At 40.3% G+C, this 20178-nt stretch overlaps 1 protein-coding gene across 2 annotated transcripts; it reads right to left on the reverse strand.

Moving 5' to 3' along the window:
- Nucleotides 1–66: 66 nt before the first annotated feature.
- Nucleotides 67–19599, reverse strand: dhrs11a (dehydrogenase/reductase 11a). Of its 2 annotated transcripts, XM_008428090.2 has the most exons (7): nucleotides 19110–19588; nucleotides 4148–4357; nucleotides 2493–2587; nucleotides 1463–1592; nucleotides 1203–1295; nucleotides 1046–1111; nucleotides 67–932 (listed from the first exon to the last, which is right to left on the reverse strand). In XM_008428090.2, exons 1-7 carry the CDS (start codon nucleotides 19239–19241, stop codon nucleotides 891–893), a joined length of 768 nt encoding a protein of 255 aa, XP_008426312.1. In that variant the 5' UTR covers nucleotides 19242–19588; the 3' UTR covers nucleotides 67–890. The 2 variants fall into 2 exon arrangements, with proteins under 2 accessions (XP_008426312.1, XP_008426313.1); XM_008428091.2 differs by lacking the exon at nucleotides 67–932 and having other exon boundaries at nucleotides 1046–1138; nucleotides 19110–19599.
- Nucleotides 19600–20178: the final 579 nt, after the last annotated feature.

Raw genomic sequence — 20178 nt, forward strand, 5'->3', positions numbered from 1 at the left:
GTCCACTTTGTGTAGTGTTTCAATGCTAAGATTTTCTAAAAAAGCACACATTACACAACACACAAATACCATGAGGGGAACAGTATTTATTTTGTTTATTAAGTACATGAGAAAATTCCAAGAGAAAGATAACATTTTGCACAGCTAGTTTCTTTTTCTGAACTCCATAGTGCAGAACAGATTCCACACAGGCAAATAGGTGGACAGTACGTAAAACCAGCGCGTAAAACAACAAAGACATGTCTCCCTAAATGCACCCTGAACATCTGCAAAGAGTCACTAGATCCAAAACCAGGGCAACTGTGTTTGTGAGATGAGTTAATAATGGAGTGGGATGTACAAACTGTTTCTGGTTACTCACAGTAGGTATGACATAGCATTGTCTAGGATTAGTTTGTGTAAGACCACCGCTATATCTGCAATTAGACGTCAGAGTATTTATTTAAAAAAAAGGTTTTCCTATAAACAGCAATTATTTCAATTAGATTTCCAAAAGATATGTCATGTGACCTACAAAAAGAAAACAAAGAAAACAAAACAAAACAAAACAAAATGTGCAATCAATGACATATTCCCTCTGAGGTGGTGGCCGTGCAGATGACCACACAGCGCAGCAGCAACTCTGTCCCAATTTGTTCCTACTTCACTTTAAAGTCGGCTCAGCTCAGGACTGAGACCAGCAGCTGACAACGTTGCTGTTCAGTAGTATTTTTATTTTTTGTAGTGGTTTACAGAGTCCATGCACGTTATTCCTCGCATAGCCTCTTTAAGGCTCCAGCTCCTCTTGGTTAAGCTCCTATAGACCCCACACACCTCCCTCCCTTCCTGCCTTCCCACATGGCCAGCAGAGGCCGCTAAGGAGTCATGGTGGCTGCCTTCCAGTGTCACTGCTATAATACCTGCTCCACTGGTCTCATCTGCACATCTCCAACCTGACAGAATATGGGATAATTAACATACACATAATTGAATAGTTAAAAATATGGGAGGAATTAACTTTACCACTTTCCAGATCAAAATATGAACAAATGACAGAGAAACGTACCTGAACATGAGGAGGGGTACTGAGGACAAACGTGACTGCACTGGCTACATCCTCTGCTTTCAAGCACTAAAAAAGAAAAACGGAGAAGCATCCCTGATGCAACAGTAGATGACATTACCAAATCGAACTGTTGTGAGAAACATACACAAACTCTTACCTTTATACTCTCATAGACAGCTGCTGCTTTCTCTGGATCGCTGTTGTGATGTCGGAAGGCAAACTCGGTCTCCACTATTCCAGGAGATATACACTACAGGGACAGATAAAACATTACTGCTCAAGGTTCACTCCTCTTTCTGTTCCACCCAGGCTGCATACAGTGAGAGTTATGACCTTCATTTGCTACTAACGGCGACCCCCCCGACCCCCACCTCCACGCCGTCCATCTTAGTGGCATTGTGATGGCCGCTGACTCACCGTGGCTTTTATGTGTGTCTTTTCTTCCCGGAGCTCTTGCCGTAGCCCCTCGGTCAGCGCGGTCACAGCGAATTTAGTGGCACAGTAGAAATGCTCATCGGCACTCGGCACAAGTCGGTGCCCGGCCATGCTTTAACGGGCCGAGAGAGAAAATCAGAAGAAACAGGTGAATAATGACATCTCACAGCTTCGCCTAAGTTCAGGAACAAATTAGCCGCATGAATAGCTAATGTTTTAAAAGCTGCTCACTGCTCCGTATAGCAGTTTTAATTCAATAAAGACACTAAAAGAGGTTTAAGCATTATAAATAAAGGTACAAACAATGTTGTGCAAACTTTATTCCACCCACACACATTGATTATGACTTTGTCTCTAAAAATGTTCTGAGTTTCTTTCTGAAACTCCGCCTTCACAACGTTGCTCCTCTATTAACCCTTTAACAATGTTTTACTGAGAAGCAGCTCGTATAATGAGCTCAGCAGGTGCGCAGTTCCACCAAGTGTTTGCTAATTCCTGCTGGCTAGTCTAGAGGAGCTGAGTGGCGAGGGCTGCTCTGTAACGCGGAAGCTCTGAAGTCTGGAAACTGCAACTCCAAGGAGGAGTTGGCGCTTAGACAACTCAGGCGTTTTGCACAGCTGAATGGTTGCCATGGGAGACTAGATTTCTCAAACATGCACGAAAGAATCAAAGCAACACTACTGGCATGTTTTTGATGAGGAAATAAAATTATAACATGATGAAAAGCTCGTATCACTTTAATAAATTAAACTATCTGGAGACTGCAGTTTAGATTTGCTCAGGTCAACTTTATCTGAAATCAAAAGCTGGCTAACAATTAAAGTAAAAACAAAACAAATCTGTAAGGGGTCAAATACTTTTGAAAACCACTGTAAGCAAGGAAAATTTTAAATCGATATTTGTCCCTCCCATTGATTTCTGTATGTGCCAGACGTTACCTTTGTTAATCCATAGTTAAAAATCCACCGTGAACAAACGGCCCTTTTGTCCCCAGATTGATTGAACAGCTTACCTGTTAATATTGATGATGTGGCCGTCATCCACGTTCCTCTCTTTCATTGACTTGTAGGCCTCGCGGGTGCAGATGGACAAGGCTAAGATGTTCACCTGCAGACAAAGCGAACACCTTCTTCAGCTACTTATTCTAAACCTGCATGTGAAGTTTTATTCGTACGCAACATGCAATTAAAAGGACTAAATTTAACACAAACATGCGTTGATCAGAACTCTGGTTGTATGTTTGGGCTTGTTGTCCTGCTGGTAGTTGAACCTCCAGCATCCAACATTTTCTTTCAGGATAATTTAGCTCAATGGTTTTGCTGAGGAAAAGCCTCCCTACTGGATGATGCCGCCGCCGCCATGTTTCACTGAGGGGATGGTGTGTTCATGCTGATGTACGGTGTTACATCTAGGCCAAAAAGGTCAATTTTGGTCTCAACTGAGAAATGGTTCCTTATGGGAAATATTCATATATTCTTATGACCATCTATCAAGAATATAATTTTTTCAGATAAACTTTTCAGATTTTTATTAAGAAAATAATAATAAATAAAATAGAATATTGTGTCATACTTTCTTTTCTTTTTCCCGGTTATGTTCTTATGTTGGTCATTACATAAAATTATGGGTGCACCGTCTGCAGTTTTCTGGCCGATCACCGATATTTAAAAAGCCTGAACTGCCGATTCTGATGGTGAATCATTTTTGTGCAGAAAGTTGCTAAATATTAGGGATGCACCAATATTAAAATATCAATATCCAATTTTACTATAGCCATTATGACTAGTAATCAATATTTATTGTATATATATCTTTGCTTCACTGTTGTTTCGACACTTAGAAAAAACCCCCCCAAAAAACTGTCACACTGCTGACTTCACCACTGCCTCAGTTAAACTACCCACAATCCTGCGCTGCGTCCCTGTCTTTGTCACATGACCAAACAAATACCACATGACCAACCTCAACCAGAAACAAACGCCCCGACTGAGGCTATGACGAGGTGCGAATACTTTTCCAAGGCGCTGAAACATCCTCGGGTGACTCGTGTTGAGGTAATGGCCGGAGCGTTAAACCCTGTGAACCGGCTGCGCCTGTCCAGCTCCTGTCCTCTAAGCTTTTGTCCCACGGTGACACTGACTGGCATCAGTTTATCGCCAGCGTGGTTGTAACATAGGGGGAGGTGATCAAACAAGGTCAGCGTACAGATTAAACACGAGCTAAAAATACACCACTGTACACATTCGTGTGGGCTACCATGACAACAGATGGGAGAGCATCACGAATGCTGGACCATGGAAACAAAGAATTAGAGCGGGAGGGGGTGGGGTGGGGGGGGGGGTGTGTTCAGTGGTCAAGAGCTCGATGAATCAAATTGGCCAGGAAAAATAGTGCCGGCTTTCATTAGTTTGCCTCCGCTGTGGGAGAGCCAGTGGAGCTGCCTGTGTGTGTGCGTGCGTGCATGGAGGGAAGCTGTGGGTGTCCACACGACGAGGCTTCAACTCCCGTTTCTTTAACAGCACAAAGTCTACAAACACAACTCTTTCGCTCACATGGGCTGAGCGTTTCGGCTCCTCCCCTCTCCGCTTGCCTGCTTCTGAAGCAGCATGAAAACGACCTCCGACTCCGGAAGCCGCGTTTTCGGCTTCATCTCTTACGCTCACTTACGTCAATCATGTTCCTCCAGCCCTCCGTTTTCCCGGACAGCAAGGGTTCGTTGTGAGCCAGGCCGGCGTTGTTGATGCACACGTCCACTCCCTTGTGAAGAGTTTTGATGGCCGAGAACATGGACAGGATCTCCTCTTCGTTGGACAGGTCACATTTGTAAGGGACAAGTGTGCCGGTGTAGCCCGCGCTTTGACATTCGGCTGCCAGTTTCTGAAACACACAAGGTTTGAATTCAGGTTAAGCTCCGTGACTCAGGACAAGAAAACAAAGCGAAACAGGATCGAGGGAAGAGCTAGGAATGATTAACTTACAATGGCACGATGAAAAAAACAAAACGGCACACCCTTTCAGGCGCCGAGGAAACGGAGAGCAGATAAAAAGACATGAACAAAAATCGACATCACACCAGCGCCACATCAAAAAAATCTGATATCGCTTATAATAAAACCCATTTATGACCCAGAGTCATACTATCGGCTGAATAAAACTCATTAGGAAGTATGATTTGAGGAGGTGAACCGGCTGTGGAGTGGATGGGGTCAGGCAGCTTTCCGTTCAGGTCACCGTCACGGTGGGCCGTGATAAAACCTGACGCGGATCCTCGAGCGAGGCGCAGCTGCCTCGGTCACCTGGAGTCGGTTCGACAGGAGGCAGCGTGGGTGATGAAGGTGGAGCTGCTGGTCCACAGAAATGATGCGCAGCGGCTCACCAGACCTCCTGGATTTATCAATTCAGAGAAATAATCTCTAGGAAAAATTCTTACAGCCAATTAGGCCTGTCACCACAACAAATTTTTCTGGACGATAAATTGCCCCAGAAATTATTGCGATAAATGATCATTTGATCATTTTGAGACAATTTTCAACTAACTATGGTAATAATGGCATGTAAATGCAAGTCCATCCACTAACTTAAAGATAAAATAAACTTTAATTTCTAAATAACACTTAACACTGGAGAATATTCTTTATATCCAAAATAAACAAACAATCAAAACAACAGTAATTAAAAAGGATTATTAAGTCTCTCTAACTCTGCTAAGTTACAACAATGACATTTTATTTTATTTTTTTATAGAAAATCTACAGCTGTGATATTTTCTTGATATACATATTGTGCTCACTGGCCCTTTGTTCTTGGTGTAGCCACACCCTTCGTTTTTAATTGTAGCACGTTTTAATCGACAGATTGAGCATGTGGTAAAGATAGGTCTTGTCATCGGTTCTATAATGTAATAAATCAGAAAATGTTTCGAGGAAGCTTTGAAATAATCTTATTATTATAAGATTAAAACCAAGATAAAACTGGTAGCATGCTTACATGTGGCTTTGACTTTCTGTTAAACATTTGATCCAAGACAAACGTTTACTAATCTATTGTGACGTTAGGGACATTTTTCTTCTTTTTTTTTTTTTTTTTTTTACAATAGTGATCGTTAATAACTACAATTACTTTATTCTTATAAAAAATTCTGTATTTCTAATCAGGATGGGACAGGATTAAAGGATCATTTTGGTTCCTTCTCCAACAAAACATGTGATGGTGTGTACATCCTATCTATCCCATAGTGTGCACCGGTTTCCCTTCGCCCCCTAAGCTGTTTAACTCAGATTATCCACAGAGAAATCATTGTCTGAACAAAGCTGTCAAAAGGTCAAAACATTGTAAATAAAGAACCCAACATAAAGCGCTTCGCTTCAACTGGATGGGTGGTCGCCTCGCTCACTTCTGCTTAACTGCGACACCCAATGTGTTCAGCAGCAGAAAACGTCCTTAGAAGTTAAATATCCGAGCAGCGGTTAGAACAAAGGCGGTAGTGACACGCGTCAGTGAATCTGCGCGGGGCCGGGCCCTCAGGCTGGACGCCGCCTGGTTGAGAAGCTCGGGTTTTATTGAGAGCGGAGGTTAAAGCGAAGGGGAAGCGGGGCCAGACTTTTGTTGGAGAGGAGGATTTAGTTGTGTTACCAAGGCTGAAGAGGGAGCAGCAGAGCAAACAGCCTGTGATCAGAGTCCAACTTACAGGAAGTCTCAGGCTGTGAATCTCTGCGTGGTTGTGGATGTGGGTCTGTTCTGGCAATGGCTGTTCTGCTGCGGTCAGTACCAGTCACAGATATGCAACCAGGCCTGAAAGCTTGAAGAGCAGCAAACATATGAATCCCAGGTGGCTGAATTTCACCATAAGATGTTGTAGTCATTTTTTAATTGTTAACACAGGATGTTTTCAAACTCGATAGTATGGTAGACTCGGTTCGTTTGGGGACCAAAGTTCCAACATTTCTTACATTTCCTCTCTGGTGCAGTTCATTTGACACACGGCACTGTGTCAAATTAACCAAACCCTTTAAAAAAAACCTGTTCCCCCCCTTCACCTGTGGTGGCGCTGCACCAACAAACACTGAAGGAAACGATATGAAGACCTCTCAAGAAGAAACGAACGCAACTTCCTTCTACATGAAATTTAAACAAAAACGGTGAGATTTTAGTTGGTGTATGATTTTTTTTTTTTTGTCGGTACATTTAAGCTGTTGGATGTGTAAATGTTTAAGTGGTATGCAGGATATTTTCGGAAAACACTGCAATTAAATCCCTAGCCTGTGATCCCTGCACATGTTGCACACCATCATCATGCCCGTCAATCATTTGTCCTTCCAGGTTGGACAGGTGTTGATGGATGAACTAAACACCTTCTCCGAGTGGTGAAAAGAGATAAAAATAGGGATTCCGAAGCGCTGCAGGCAGACCGCTTCAGGGTGTGAGACTGATCGATATCTCAAGGCAGCAGCGACGAGCACAGATAACTGAGAAATTAGATTTGACTCGGTTTGGCCGAGTGGCTCTCTTGAACAAATGAGGGATTGTGTTATCAGACACAGTGTCTCCTCTTTGCTCCTTGCAAAGACGGGTGGGTGTCCAAAAGTGATTAAAATGGTAAAAAATAAAAATTAAAACATGTAGCCACTAGCCACACGGCTGCATAGGTAGCACTTCTTCCGTTGTGTTTCCAAATTCCACGTCTTAAGCAAATGTGGCACATAAAACAATTATGCTGTCATATTACATCTTCATCCTCATTACGGAGGAAGGACGAGAGGAAGGGAGGGAGCGCTGGCGTCAAAAAGTGAACCAGAATGAGAGCATGGGAGAAAAACAAAAAAGAGACTAAGGACTTGTCCACATGTAGCCAAATTCTTTAGAAAAAAAATTAATATCTCTGCCACATCGCTATAAAAAAATTGTATCTTACACACGGGATCGTTTTCAAAAAAGGTTTCATTCACATGAACGTGCACAAATATGTCTCGGAACGTTGCTTTAAACATGGCAAACACGTAGGGGGCAGTGTAGCACAAAGCTAAAACATGTCAGCCAATCAGGTTGTTTCAAAACAACCTTCTCTTCCTGTTAGGAATTAAGCATGGTGCCAGGAGATTCCTTGGTGTGTACAGATATATACGTTGAACTAGTTTTAAGTACCATATTATAGGACTGTCTGCAACTAATGGTTATTTTAGTAATCGATTAATCTACTGATTAATCTGATGCATACATAAAAAATGGCACTCTACAATGTTTTCATTTAACCACATGAGCTTTTTTTTTATACATTTCAACAAATGGCATTGTTTTGAGTCTGTATACTCCACTTAACGTCTAATCGATTACTAAATTAGTTGATGAATCTTTCAATCATTGATTAATCACAATTAATCAGATTAATCAATTCAGCCCTAGCACATTAGAATATAGCGTTAATAAAACAAAAGATGTCAATTGTGTCAAAGCAAGCATGTATTTATATACACTATTTGTAGCAGACTGTAATGAGTGGGGTCCTACATTTCCGTTTTAACATGTACACTCGAAAAACAAAAATATACAGTTTTCTCAAAGCTATACTTTGGTCAGAGTTTTTATAAACAATCAGTTGATATTAAACAGCGTTTTTGTGTAGATGAAAGGCCAAAACACAAATATGTACTGGTTTTCCAGATATCTGGCTGCATGTGATCTAGGCCTAAGAGGTGTAAGTGCATAAAGACCAAGTAGCTTCCAGGATGCTTTAGCTTTGAGACTAGACATATGGGAGCAGGAGAAGCTCAAAAATAACACCAAAGAAATCATAGAAAATCACTTATTTAAACCTGAATTCCTCTAAACTTGTTTATTAGCTGAAAACGTTGAGAAAATACTTGTTTTCTCAACATTTTTACTGACTGAGAGACACAATCGGAGAGGCTTCTGGTGTCACCAGGCTGTGTAATCAGACAGGCAGAAGGGTGAATGGGACAGTTATGCACTTATCTCTTTTCCAAACTGCAACACTAAGCTAAAAGGTCTAAAGGTTGAACAAGGTGGGTTTACGACACTCCCTTTAAGACTGTGCAATCATCCAAGGAGATAAGGCGAATGATCACAATATCTGTTAGCAACTAGACTCCGTGATAAATCGGAGTTCCCTCCCATCAGTGGAGCAAAGTCAAAAGTCTAACAGACCTGTGACACTTTGCATCAAAACTAGTGATTTTCATGAAGAACTTTTAGCTTAATATTCAAATAAGAAAATAAAAAAACTATTGCAGTTACATGTCACCAAAAATACAAAGGCGCTTTACAGACAATCCAAGCACTCTGGAAAGAAAAAAGTGATCTGGAAAAGCAGCAATCATTTGTAGTCAGCCCCTCTGTACTCTGACATTCCTAAATAAAATCCAGTGCAACTGTTTTCAAAAGACATCTCAAAGGTTAAGGAGAGTAATATAAGAGAATATTTATTGTGAACAAATGTTGTTTGGTCAGGAAGACCGAGGAACACAACAGACGGGTCAAGGAGGAAGTTATGAAGAAGTTTAAAGTAAGATTAGGTCATAAAACAATATCAAAGTTTTGAACATTTCACAGAGGTGCGTCCAACCCATTATTGGCAAAATGGAAACCGCACAACTGCAAAACTAATAAGACTTGGAGTTCCATCCTTTTCCTTCTATTTTATGTTAGTCTTTCACATACTATCCTCATAAAACACACTTGAAGATGTAATAGACAAAAAACCAGGACCCAACATGAAGAAGCAGCATTCAGTTTTTATGCTCCTCTAATCTGGAACAAACTTTCAGAAAACGAATAAACTGTCGAAACAACGAGTTCCTTTAAATCAAGGCTAAAAACCCACCTCCTTACATCTGCCTGTGATTCATAATAACTGGAACATTAATCAATATATGTGATGTATCTTTATTTTCTTGATGATACAAAATCTAATGTTTTTATTGCTTGTGCCATAATTGGTTACTGTACTACGTTTTTGTTGTTTCTGAAACGTGGTACGCAAACAAACTTGGCTTGACAAAAACTGGTTGTGTTTTATTACAGTACTACCATTTATATTTTATATAAGTTTCAAGTTCCAGCTCTAACCTTCTGGAGCAAACACTCTCCTGCTACCAAACCGACAGTAATCCTGCGACACTACTCTCTCAAACGATGCCTGTGCTCCTCATTCATGCCATTCAATCGACAGACTGTGCAGCCTGGATACCAGAAGTGAGTCGCGGCACAGTGCATGCTGAGACGGGAGAAAACAAGGAAAACAGACCCAGGAGGACCCCATGGAGACAAAGTTGATCTGACACGGTCCAAACTGGAACGCCTTTCAAACGTGGCCAACTAAAAGGGGGCTTGGTGTATTCAGCCTCAGAGCTTCTAGTAGACATAAAAAGCCTTCCAGAAATCAGACAAACACTCGCTAACTACGCCAATTTGGCTGCTGGTGAAGAGAAAAATAAAATCTATTTGCATTCGTCCCTTGTTTCTCTGAACACTGAACTTGATGAACTCTACTGTCTCTGTATTTGTATTTGAAAAAGGGGAATGATTCAACAGGAATATATATATATATAGAATATAGAAAATTTGCCTGAAAGAATCTTCAATAATTTCACAGAACTGATCCAGAACAGCACAATCAGTTAAGCAAGGTTGGTGGCATCAACTAACTAACTAACCAACTAACTAACTCACTCACTCTTTGGTTACCTAGTAACAGCCTGTTGAGTAACTTGCGCAGCAGTAGTTTCATGTTTTGCCACCATGCTCCATAACTGCTTATAAATAAAAAAAACAATGTGGAGTGAAAGGAGAAAATGAATAAAATGTCAAGAGGAAACTGCGGATAAGACAGGAAAGGTCACACCACCAGTTTAGCAGTAATTCAGATATTTAAAACAAAAAAATGAATCCTTAATTACTGATATTAAACGCTAATAATACCGTGATGTTTTTCAGCCATATCATCCAGCCCTGTTTAAAGGTTTCCATTTCACTCCTCTCGCTCCGTCACACATGTTCGTTCCATTACATGTGCCGACCTGCTGCTACAGCTGCGCTAAGCAAATGAACATTCCTGCAATATATTTCTCCCTCACACGTCAGAGCAGCTTCTTGAAACATGGCACGTGCTGCTGGCATCTCACAAGTCACACGACTGGAGAAGAGCGGGCAATGACAGACAGGAAGTTTACGATTGCTGGAGGCTCAAAGAGAAAATATCAGTGAGCGTAAATCTTAAATCCTGAAATATGAGAAGAGAAAGAAAGCAGAGGAGAGGCCATAAGTGATTTAAAACAGCTCTCTATATACAACGCTTTCATTTGATTTTATGTTTGTTTTTTGTTTTTTAATTGTGCTGATGCAACTGGAATGTCCCACAAGAGCAGAACCCATGGAAACAAAATGGATTATTCAGGTATATGTTGTTCTTCTGGTCGCAGCGGAAAATGTGCCGTCAGGCTTTCTGCATGGGTGAAACTGACAAGGTGAAGACGGCGCAAGGTAACCCGACGAGTTCAGAAACATTCTCAGGATGAAGAAAAAAGAAAAAAAAAAAAAAACAGCAGAGAGAAGCTGGAATTGTAACAAACTTTTTTTTTTTTTTTACAAACTCAATATAGGCCTGTCACAATAACAAATTATGTTAAGAGTATAAATTACCCCTGGAATTATTGCAATAAAAACACTTTGAGACCATTTTCAACTAATAAAGTAATAACAATAATGACATGGCAGATAAACCCTCTCAAACATAAAAAAAACCTTAATTACTACAGACTTACTACTTCGGACTGTCAAATGTCTACACCATTTTTCATCAATATTTAAGTGGTGGTTATCTTTACTAATTGTTGTCCAAAGGGAAATGATCATACTCAATTTAATTCAACATGCAATTAATTGATTTATTGCTCATCTTTCCACACTTTTCAGATTTTTATTTGAAAATAAAATGAAAATAATTGTGACTACTTCACAATTATGGACTGCTCTTTGCTGGGCTAGCAATACGAACCCCGATAAACTACGTTTCGTAATGCGGAAAAGTGTAAATACTTTTACACTAAAAGACACAAAAAAAAGAGATTAGCAAAATAAGGCTAAAAAGCATGAAACAAAGGAAGTAAAGCTGCCTCATTTGACCCACTTTCATTCCTCTCCAGCGGGGCGAATCGGTCACTGTGATACTAGAAGACAGGCAGTCTAGACACAGCCCGCAGGAGATGACTGAGGCAGTCTATGTGTCTGAAAACAGAGATATTTAATGTGCTGCCTCAGATTCTGAAGCATGACTGAGCAGCTTCTCCGAACAGGCCCAGAGTGGAGCCAGATCAGCCGAGGTCTCCCGTCAAGCTTCTAACTCACCTGCCAAGAGCTTTCAAGCTTAATTCAAGATTAACTCCAGGCAAAATAAGGATGCTTAGGTAGAGAAACCAGCGAGAGACCAAACGCCTGCAGAGGAGTAGAGACGCCCAGAGTCACAAGTCTGTTGAAATGAAGTGAAAAGGGACGCGGAAACTTGCAAAGTTATCGTGCTTTTCTGCATTGAGTGAGAGATTCTGAAGCATTTTAGCTACAAAATGGTTCAATACGACATGTCTGAGTAAGAACTTGACTCATAGGCTGTATGAGGTGCAGGTGCAGGTGCATGCATGGCAGGCCCGACTGGCCTCATTATGCCTCATTATGCCTCAGAACCTTTTAGTGGAAGTAAAGCTGCAAACATTGTGGGAGTATGAAACTTCATGGAAAAGCTCAATGGAATCATGTGGGTTTTTTTGTTAAAGTAATTAAATGAAAATGACCGTTAAATATCATTAATAATCAAATTTAGCCATTCCAGTCTGCCCTGGTTTTCTTCACTAACAACTTTAATGGCTTTTACTTAAATTCATCTAGCGATTTCTCTATATAGATTAAACGTTTTGCTGCAGCTGTATGGAACCACTTTACAGGAAATATTTGATGAAAACACACAAAACAACAACAAAATCAAGTAGAAATACTCAAAAAAAAAAAAAACATGTGACCAGCTGCCTTGTGTTACCACTGGAACGTGAGCATGAAAATTTCTTTAGAGGAAGATTTAATCTTGATTAAATACAAATTTAGAAGAAAACAAGTAGAAAAACTGACCATGTCATATTTTCATTACTAACCAACTATAGAGTGAGTTGGACTGATTTCACAGCAAAGTCTGGGGTCAGCAATCTTTACCATCCAGAGAGCAAATTCTGCTTGGCAAGTCCAAAATAATAATAATGAAAAAATCACACCTTTTTAATTTAATTAATTTTTTTTTGTGTGTATTTGTAATCAGAGATTCCCCCAGTGTATTATAAGCCTGGCAGGCAACCAGGCTTTATTTGTGCCTCCACCAGGCTTAGCATTGCTTATTTATTTAACATTTTTTTAAATGTTTGCATTTTTTAAGACTTTAAAGTTGGTGTTCAGATATTAATCTTCCAACAACATATAATTATGAAATGATACTTTCAAATTTCCTGTCAACTTTAAACATTTTTTAACTCAAAAACACAACATGCTGCTGGATGAATGACTGCCTTAGCACCCAACCAACAGGCTTAGCAAGTTTTCTGGGGGAAACCTTGTGTAATATTGTATTAAAAACATTTAAGTGAAAAAATGAAAAAGAAAAAATCTGAAAAATGTGCCAATTTCCTTATCCGATTAATTTATTCTATTGATTATTTGAAGTTTCCAAGCAGAAATTACCTAGAAACACACCCAAAAAGAAAACACTGCCAAAAAAGTCATTTTCATTTGCTTTATATTTGCCATATCTTTGAGTTTGTTTAATAATATTCTATCCAAAGTTATAATAGAGGCCTTTAAGAACCACATGCAGCTGTGAAGCTGCAGGATGAAGCTTTAAAGCCGTCAAAGACCAGACAGAGAAATGTCATTTCTGTGCACTAATGGACAGAAAGATTATCTGATTCTCCATATTCTTATCTAAGCTTCTCTGGGAATGCTTTATGCCGAGTCACTCTGCACACATCGGTGTGACAAACAGATGCCCCAAATTATCCGTGCTAAATTTATTTAATCTCAAACTGCAGCAGTGACAGCTCTGAATTTTGCATCTCTTTTCATCAAAAGCTTCAAATATCAGCTCTAAAAAAGCTGCATCTTTACAAAGAGGGAAAAGTTATTTTTACTTTTGGTCTGGGTTAAAACAAACATGCCCCCCATTTCCATCCTCCGTCTTTTAACAAAACGCCACGCTGTCCATGGAAGAGCATCACCACACGCCAACAAGGCACAAACTTTCTTTGGTTTGCCGTCATATCACGGTTCCTGAAAGCGTGCTCAGACAGGGACGCAAAGCGCTACATTCCACACCGAAGCACGACCGCCGGATTTGATTATGTGGCCGACTCCGCCCTGCCTCCACCTTCAACAGCTCCTCTCAAAGGCCCGGCCGATCTCCTCAACACGAGCCCTGACCTGCAGGTAAGTACTTGAAACTCAACAACAAACATTGTAATTATTTTTAGATTAAAAGCTGCAGACAAAACGCTTAAGATGTTATTAGTAATCTGACGGGACGTAAACATACGAAAGTCTTCGGATTTGTGCAGGACAAAATGATCTACAACCCCCCCTAGAGTTTTATTTTGTTTTGTTTTAAATGACATTAGAAAACATGAATTTTGAAGTATTTTATTGGAAATTTAAGTGATAGACTGAAAACAAAGTGGGCGTTTATCGTATCGTTTATCAAGAAAAATGTTGCACTACATTTCAGTTATAGATGTTTATGCTAAAAAACCAGAACATGATCAGAAATGTTATTTTCTACACATTTTGTTCCACGAGAACATCGTTAAATATCAGTAAGTTCCAAAAATATCATTAAATGCAGTAAGTGTGTGCAGTTTAGTGATATAAATCGCACTTTTTTGAAACAAGTAGTGTCCTGAAGAAGCCTATATCTGGTGAGTGTTTTTCAAGAATATTTGTGTTGGTGGCCCTACGAATGTTGTGCCATGCAGTCAGTATCCTGTAAAACTATGCATTACCTAAAAAAAAAAAAAAAAAAAAAAAAGCAAATATGCTTTTTTTAATCTTTATTTTAATCTTTATTGCTATCACAATAACACAGCAAAATATTGTGATAAAATCTTCCAAAATGGTGAAACTTTTTGAACACCTGCATGGTAGAAGATAAAGCTTGCATTCACATTCACATCCTCATAAGTGTGTTTGCATTACAGCTTCACAATGTGCTGGGTGAGCGGAAAAACGAGAGAACCATGTGGGCTATGTGGGAAGTGATGGTTTAAAAGGCCTGAGAAAGACTTTAGAGGGGATCTAATATGGCAGGAGAATCAATATTCATTTCCACAGTCGGGCTTCTTTCTCCACTCTGGAGAGGATTTCGCAAGCGTTAATGAGAAGCCGAGTCTCCGCCGCCTTGGCTCCCGTCCTGTCCATTCCTGCACCGAAGCCCATGGTGACCACACATCGCCCTCCAAAAAAAAGAAAAAGAAGAAAAAGAAAAACCCGCCCGACTGCTCTCTATTCTCACTGACAACAAAACAATGCTGCTGCCACGACTCTCCGATCCCCTTTTCTCGAAAGTCCTGTTTGTACAAAAAACAGACGACGGTGGCGCTCGGGGCCGCGTTTCTGACTCTCCCTTTGTCGTTTCATCTGCTTTATTGCTCGGAGGGAACGTTGAAGTGAGGAGGTTCGCTTCCCGAGGTGAAGGCAGCAAAAGCCGGAGGGAGGAAGTTGGTGACAATTTGCTTGGTGATGTATTGGGTACATACGTTACCCGGCAAACAGCATGCCGGGTTTGGCACAACTGCAAGGAAAAGCTTACAAAGCAGGGTTAGCACAGAACTGGCTCAGTCCCGCTCTTTGAACAGACACGCTATAAAGAAAAAGTACTGAAAGTAAAACAATTCTATATTGTGATTTTGTATTTTTCCCCTAAAATGAAGTCTGCCCACCTTATAAAGGAGTAAAATACAGAACTCTTACAAATGGAAAGAACCAAGTACAGTAGAGCTTACATTTTTTGACCTTGTTTAGGCTGACAAAGGCTGTCACAGTTAACTATTGACAGGATGCGGCCATGTGACTGGAGTATGAATGGAGGGAGGACGACTGTTGCACAATTCACACTCACTCTCAGATGCTGTGGGTAAGGGTGTGTGTTTATAGTCAGGGTAGGAGGAAAAGTTCGCCATGATAAAAATACATTATAGAAACATTTGATTTTTTATTTTTTTTAAATCTAAGTACGAAAATAAAATGAATCGACCCGATCAACACTTCAGCTTCCTATTTATGTTTATAAGCATAAACAAAAAATACTACAGTTTAAGGCAAATTTTTTCCAAAATTTTGATTAAATGCTGTAGCTGCTTTAATTTGAAACCGATTTAAGTACAATGGCTTAACCAAAAAAGGATATGGGATGAAAACTCACCAAATTTTGGTGATATTCTGTGCGTTTATTGCACAGAATTACTCTCTCCCCACTTCTGTTCTTCTACAAGTAGCACTGGGAGTTCAGAAAGCTGACTTTGCTGGGTTTCTCTGACATTTTCTTTAAAATCCAAGAACAGCATGATGGGAAATCTGAGCAGCATCGAAACCGTGAAGGTGTTTAGATATTTACTGCAAACTGTAAAGAGCGAGGACGCAGAAACTGGTGGAGCTACATTTCCAACATATCTGATTCTATTTTGGAGAAAAGGGAGGGATGTAAACTAGTCATACGCAATTTACACACCTTATGTCACAACGTAGTATCACAGGAGTCTGCCCCAGAGGAGCCAGGAAGGCTCGTAACTTTGTTACAAACAGGCTACCAAACAGTAGCTATGTGTCCATCCAGTTGTCATGCCAATTTTGAGAGAGCTTTTAAAAACATCGCCAAAACAAAATAAAAAATTAAGAAGAGAAAATGCCAATTAGGCGTAGAACTTAACTAGTTTAGAGCCGATCAATTAGTTTACGAAAAGCATCATTTCGTCAGATGTTGGCAATATGCATTCCTGTAATAAATAGAAAGTATGTGAGGTAAATGTTCGTCAGAACTTATGTGGAAATGTGTTTCCCTCTCCCCTTCAGCGTGTTTACCCTTGTTGGAAAAGTCAAAAAAAAAAAAAAAAAAAAAAAAAAAAAAACTCAAGCAAACATAAAAACTATTTTTGCAAAACTGAGGAAGTTATTTAAAATTTTGCCACAACCGTCAACCTTTTTTAATGCGATAAATTAAAATGCGCATACAGAAAACATTAACGGAAACACGGCTAATGGTAGGTGCAGCAGGGTTTTAAAAGATACAAGTACCTTTTCCCCCTCCTCTTCTACTTGTTACTGCACGCTGCCGGTCAGCTGTCACTTTTCCCATGCTCCCACAAAACACCAGCTTAATGGCTCGGCTTAATATCTGGTCCACTAATTGCTTTACATAAAGTCACCACGACTTCTTCAGAAAACAATCAGGCTGGCAAAGTGTTTGAGAGCATTTGTGGTTCTGCTGTGTTTTCACTCCAGGTTACTAAACCACACAGAGCTCATACTGATCGCCTATGCAGCTAGGCGAAGCTATGGTGTTCAAATCCAACTGTGATCAGGGTTTCCCCTGTTGTATTATAAGCCTGGCGGGCCACCAGGCTTTACTTGTCCCCCCACCAGGCTAAACAATGTTTACATATTTTAGTTTTTTTTAATGATTGCCTTTTTTTTTAAGTCTATGTTTAGGTATTAATCTTCCAGTCTTCCAATAACACATAATTACCAAGTGATATATCCAAAATTCCTGTCAACTTTAAACATTTTTTAACTCAAAAACAAAGCGAACCGCTGGATGACTGCCCTAGCGTCCTGAGCACCAGGCTTAGCAAGTTTTCTGGGGGAAACCCTGGCGATAACAGCTTTCCTCCCGATAGGGTATAAAGGTAAGCATTTAAAAAACCCTTGAATCAATGAGGCGACACGGGCGAGGCCTAAATATTCGCAGAAAAGATAAGCAAGGTGCAGAACCTTCAGGCTTAAAGGGGCAGGGCGGCAGAAACCTGTCTTGAAAGAGTCCTCTGTCCTCCAGCTGACACTCCGACAGAGTGATCCAACCTGATTTTATTAAGCGGAACCTGTATACCGACTACAAATATCTTTTGTCAAGTTTATGATACAAAGAATTCAACTGTGATCTTTATACACAGAAGTGTCAGTCAGAAACGAAACTAATTTGGCCTTATCGTTAACCAGTAAAAAGACATCAGGGCACGGATTAAATATTAGCCATTACAATTATTTTAGTCAGGCCTATCAGTTAGTACAAGTGTGTCGTTAGAACACCTTTTTTGGCAACAAATCCTACCTGAAAATGTTGGTTACAACTGAACAGAATATGTTAATTCAGTCAGAGAACAATAAGCCTGATTAAAAAAAAAGAAACTCATTATATGGATATGTATTATGAATGCATATCCATATAATAAAAGTTCAGAACTGTAAAAACTTCAATTCTAGCCCAGCAAGTTTCATGGAGTTGTTGCTAGTGATTTCAGCTGTAAATGGTTTACATACCACCTTAGAAAAGATTTTAAAAGTATACAATAGTATTTCAGTGATGTCTCTGCTTTAATCGCTGCTTTAACCTGTGTTTTGTTTTCCTGTCTTTCTAAAATGAGACAACTTCATGAAAGAAACAGCAGTGGTTCTTGCAAGTCATGATTCCCCTACAAAGGACTCAGTCGTGATAAACTGGATCAACTTCAGACATAAAACTTGCTGGCGTGCGCTAATGGCAGCGCCTGTGAAACTGTATCCTTGAGATTCATTTGGTATTGATCCATCTGAGCTTGTCGTTCTTTAATGTACATTTAGGGAGATGATTCTGGATTGAGACATGTTAAATAATGTGGCGTTCTTTATGAATGATTTGACTCTTGACTGTGCACATATGATTAATAAAACAGAAGTTGCCAAATAGTGCCTGTTGTGTCTAAAGTTTGACATTTGACCAACTCAATCTATTTGAGTGATTAAATTGATCAATTTGAATAGACTGATCTTGAAGCAAAAATAATTAGAATTTGACTCATTTTGTTCAGTGGGTAGATTTGAGTAAAATGTAGGAACTTAGATGTGGCTAACTGATTTCTAGGAAGACGCCGAGATTATATCTTAAGGATGGGATGGGCAGTTGTCAGTGATGTGAATACGGAAGGATTATTATTGCTCCCTCCGTGTAGAAATGTGCGACATACACCATCATCACTAGGTAGATAGAACTCTACTGCACAGGACATGTCTCTGTCTCCCTTGATTTAACTGTTAATATGTTAAATGGCACATGTAATTATAAACTAACGGCTTTATTTATTTTTCATTAATTTGCTAAACTTAGCAGGGCACGCCTAATACTCCCAAACAAACCTACAGCGTCTGCTTCACCGTGTTTCACCACCTGGATAACGACTTTGTAACACAGGGGCTAAAGGTCTGTAGCTTCAACAGTAAAGCTAATGTTAGCTAGCCGTTAACGTTAGTTAGCAGGAATGTTGTTGCTCTGACAACACTCAATTTTTCTTTCTTTCATTTTTTTTCCCTTCTTAATAACATTCCTCTAAACGACACCGCTTACCTCAATTTTGTCGACATTCCTGGCACAGCCGACAACCCGCATGCCCTGCTGGACCAGAGCCCGGGTTACAGCCGCTCCAATCCCCACCGAGGCTCCGGTCACCAGGGCCACTCTGCCTTTCCACCGCTCCATCTCCACCAGCGTCTTCACCGGGACCGTTTCTGACGCGAACCTACAGCTCCCCGCGCTGCGCTTCTGCCAAGCCCTAAATCAGGCTGCCGCGGTTGAGGATGTCGCGGGGGTTACGTACGGTATTCGAAATATGGGATGCACCCGTTCCAGAGTCCCGTATCAGTCTGCGCAGCATCCAGGACGACGGCGACAATAAGAGGTCGTAAAGATCGATCCATGCGCCTCTCGGACCGAAATACGAAGAGTCCGGCTGCGTTGAAATGTTTGACTCACTTCACCTCCCACTTTCATTTCGAGCCACCGCACTGGGCTGGGAAGTGTTGACAGTAGCTTATTAGCACCACCTAGTGGAGAGGATGGAATAGTAAAAGTCAAAGGTGAAACTGTGGCACAAATACCACTGGTGGTGCAAGGTGTGCTTTCTGAGATGCCTCCAGATTCCAGAAAGTCTTTAAGACTTATAAAGTGGGTTGCCCCAAGGTTGTATGGGGTCCTAAGCAGAATTTCATTCAGGGCCCTAAACTTGAATACAAATTTAGTGGATACAGGAAGGGGGGCCAGATTTATTTAGCTGGGCTTAAAAGCAATCTGATAATTAGTTCTTATCTGCTAAAATGTGCTTTGTGAACAAATTGAGTTCAAATACAAAAAGATTAAAGTCATGGCATCAGATTATAACTCTGTGAACACAACAATCAAATAAAAAAAAGATTACTATTTGCATCCTTACAGCACACTTGCCAATTCCTTGGGCACAAGTGGGCCATTCATCCTTCACATTACGCCTTAGAATACTTTTTTTCAAAATAATCCTGTTAGTCAAAATCAATGCAAGAACATTTAATTAACATAAAACTTTCTGATTACAAGTTTCTCCCACCCAGAATCCTAACATTTCCACTAAAATGAAATGTAACGTGAGAAAAATGCTTAGTCT

Source organism: Poecilia reticulata, linkage group LG14, assembly GCF_000633615.1.
Source record: "Poecilia reticulata strain Guanapo linkage group LG14, Guppy_female_1.0+MT, whole genome shotgun sequence".
Taxonomy (NCBI): domain Eukaryota; kingdom Metazoa; phylum Chordata; class Actinopteri; order Cyprinodontiformes; family Poeciliidae; genus Poecilia; species Poecilia reticulata.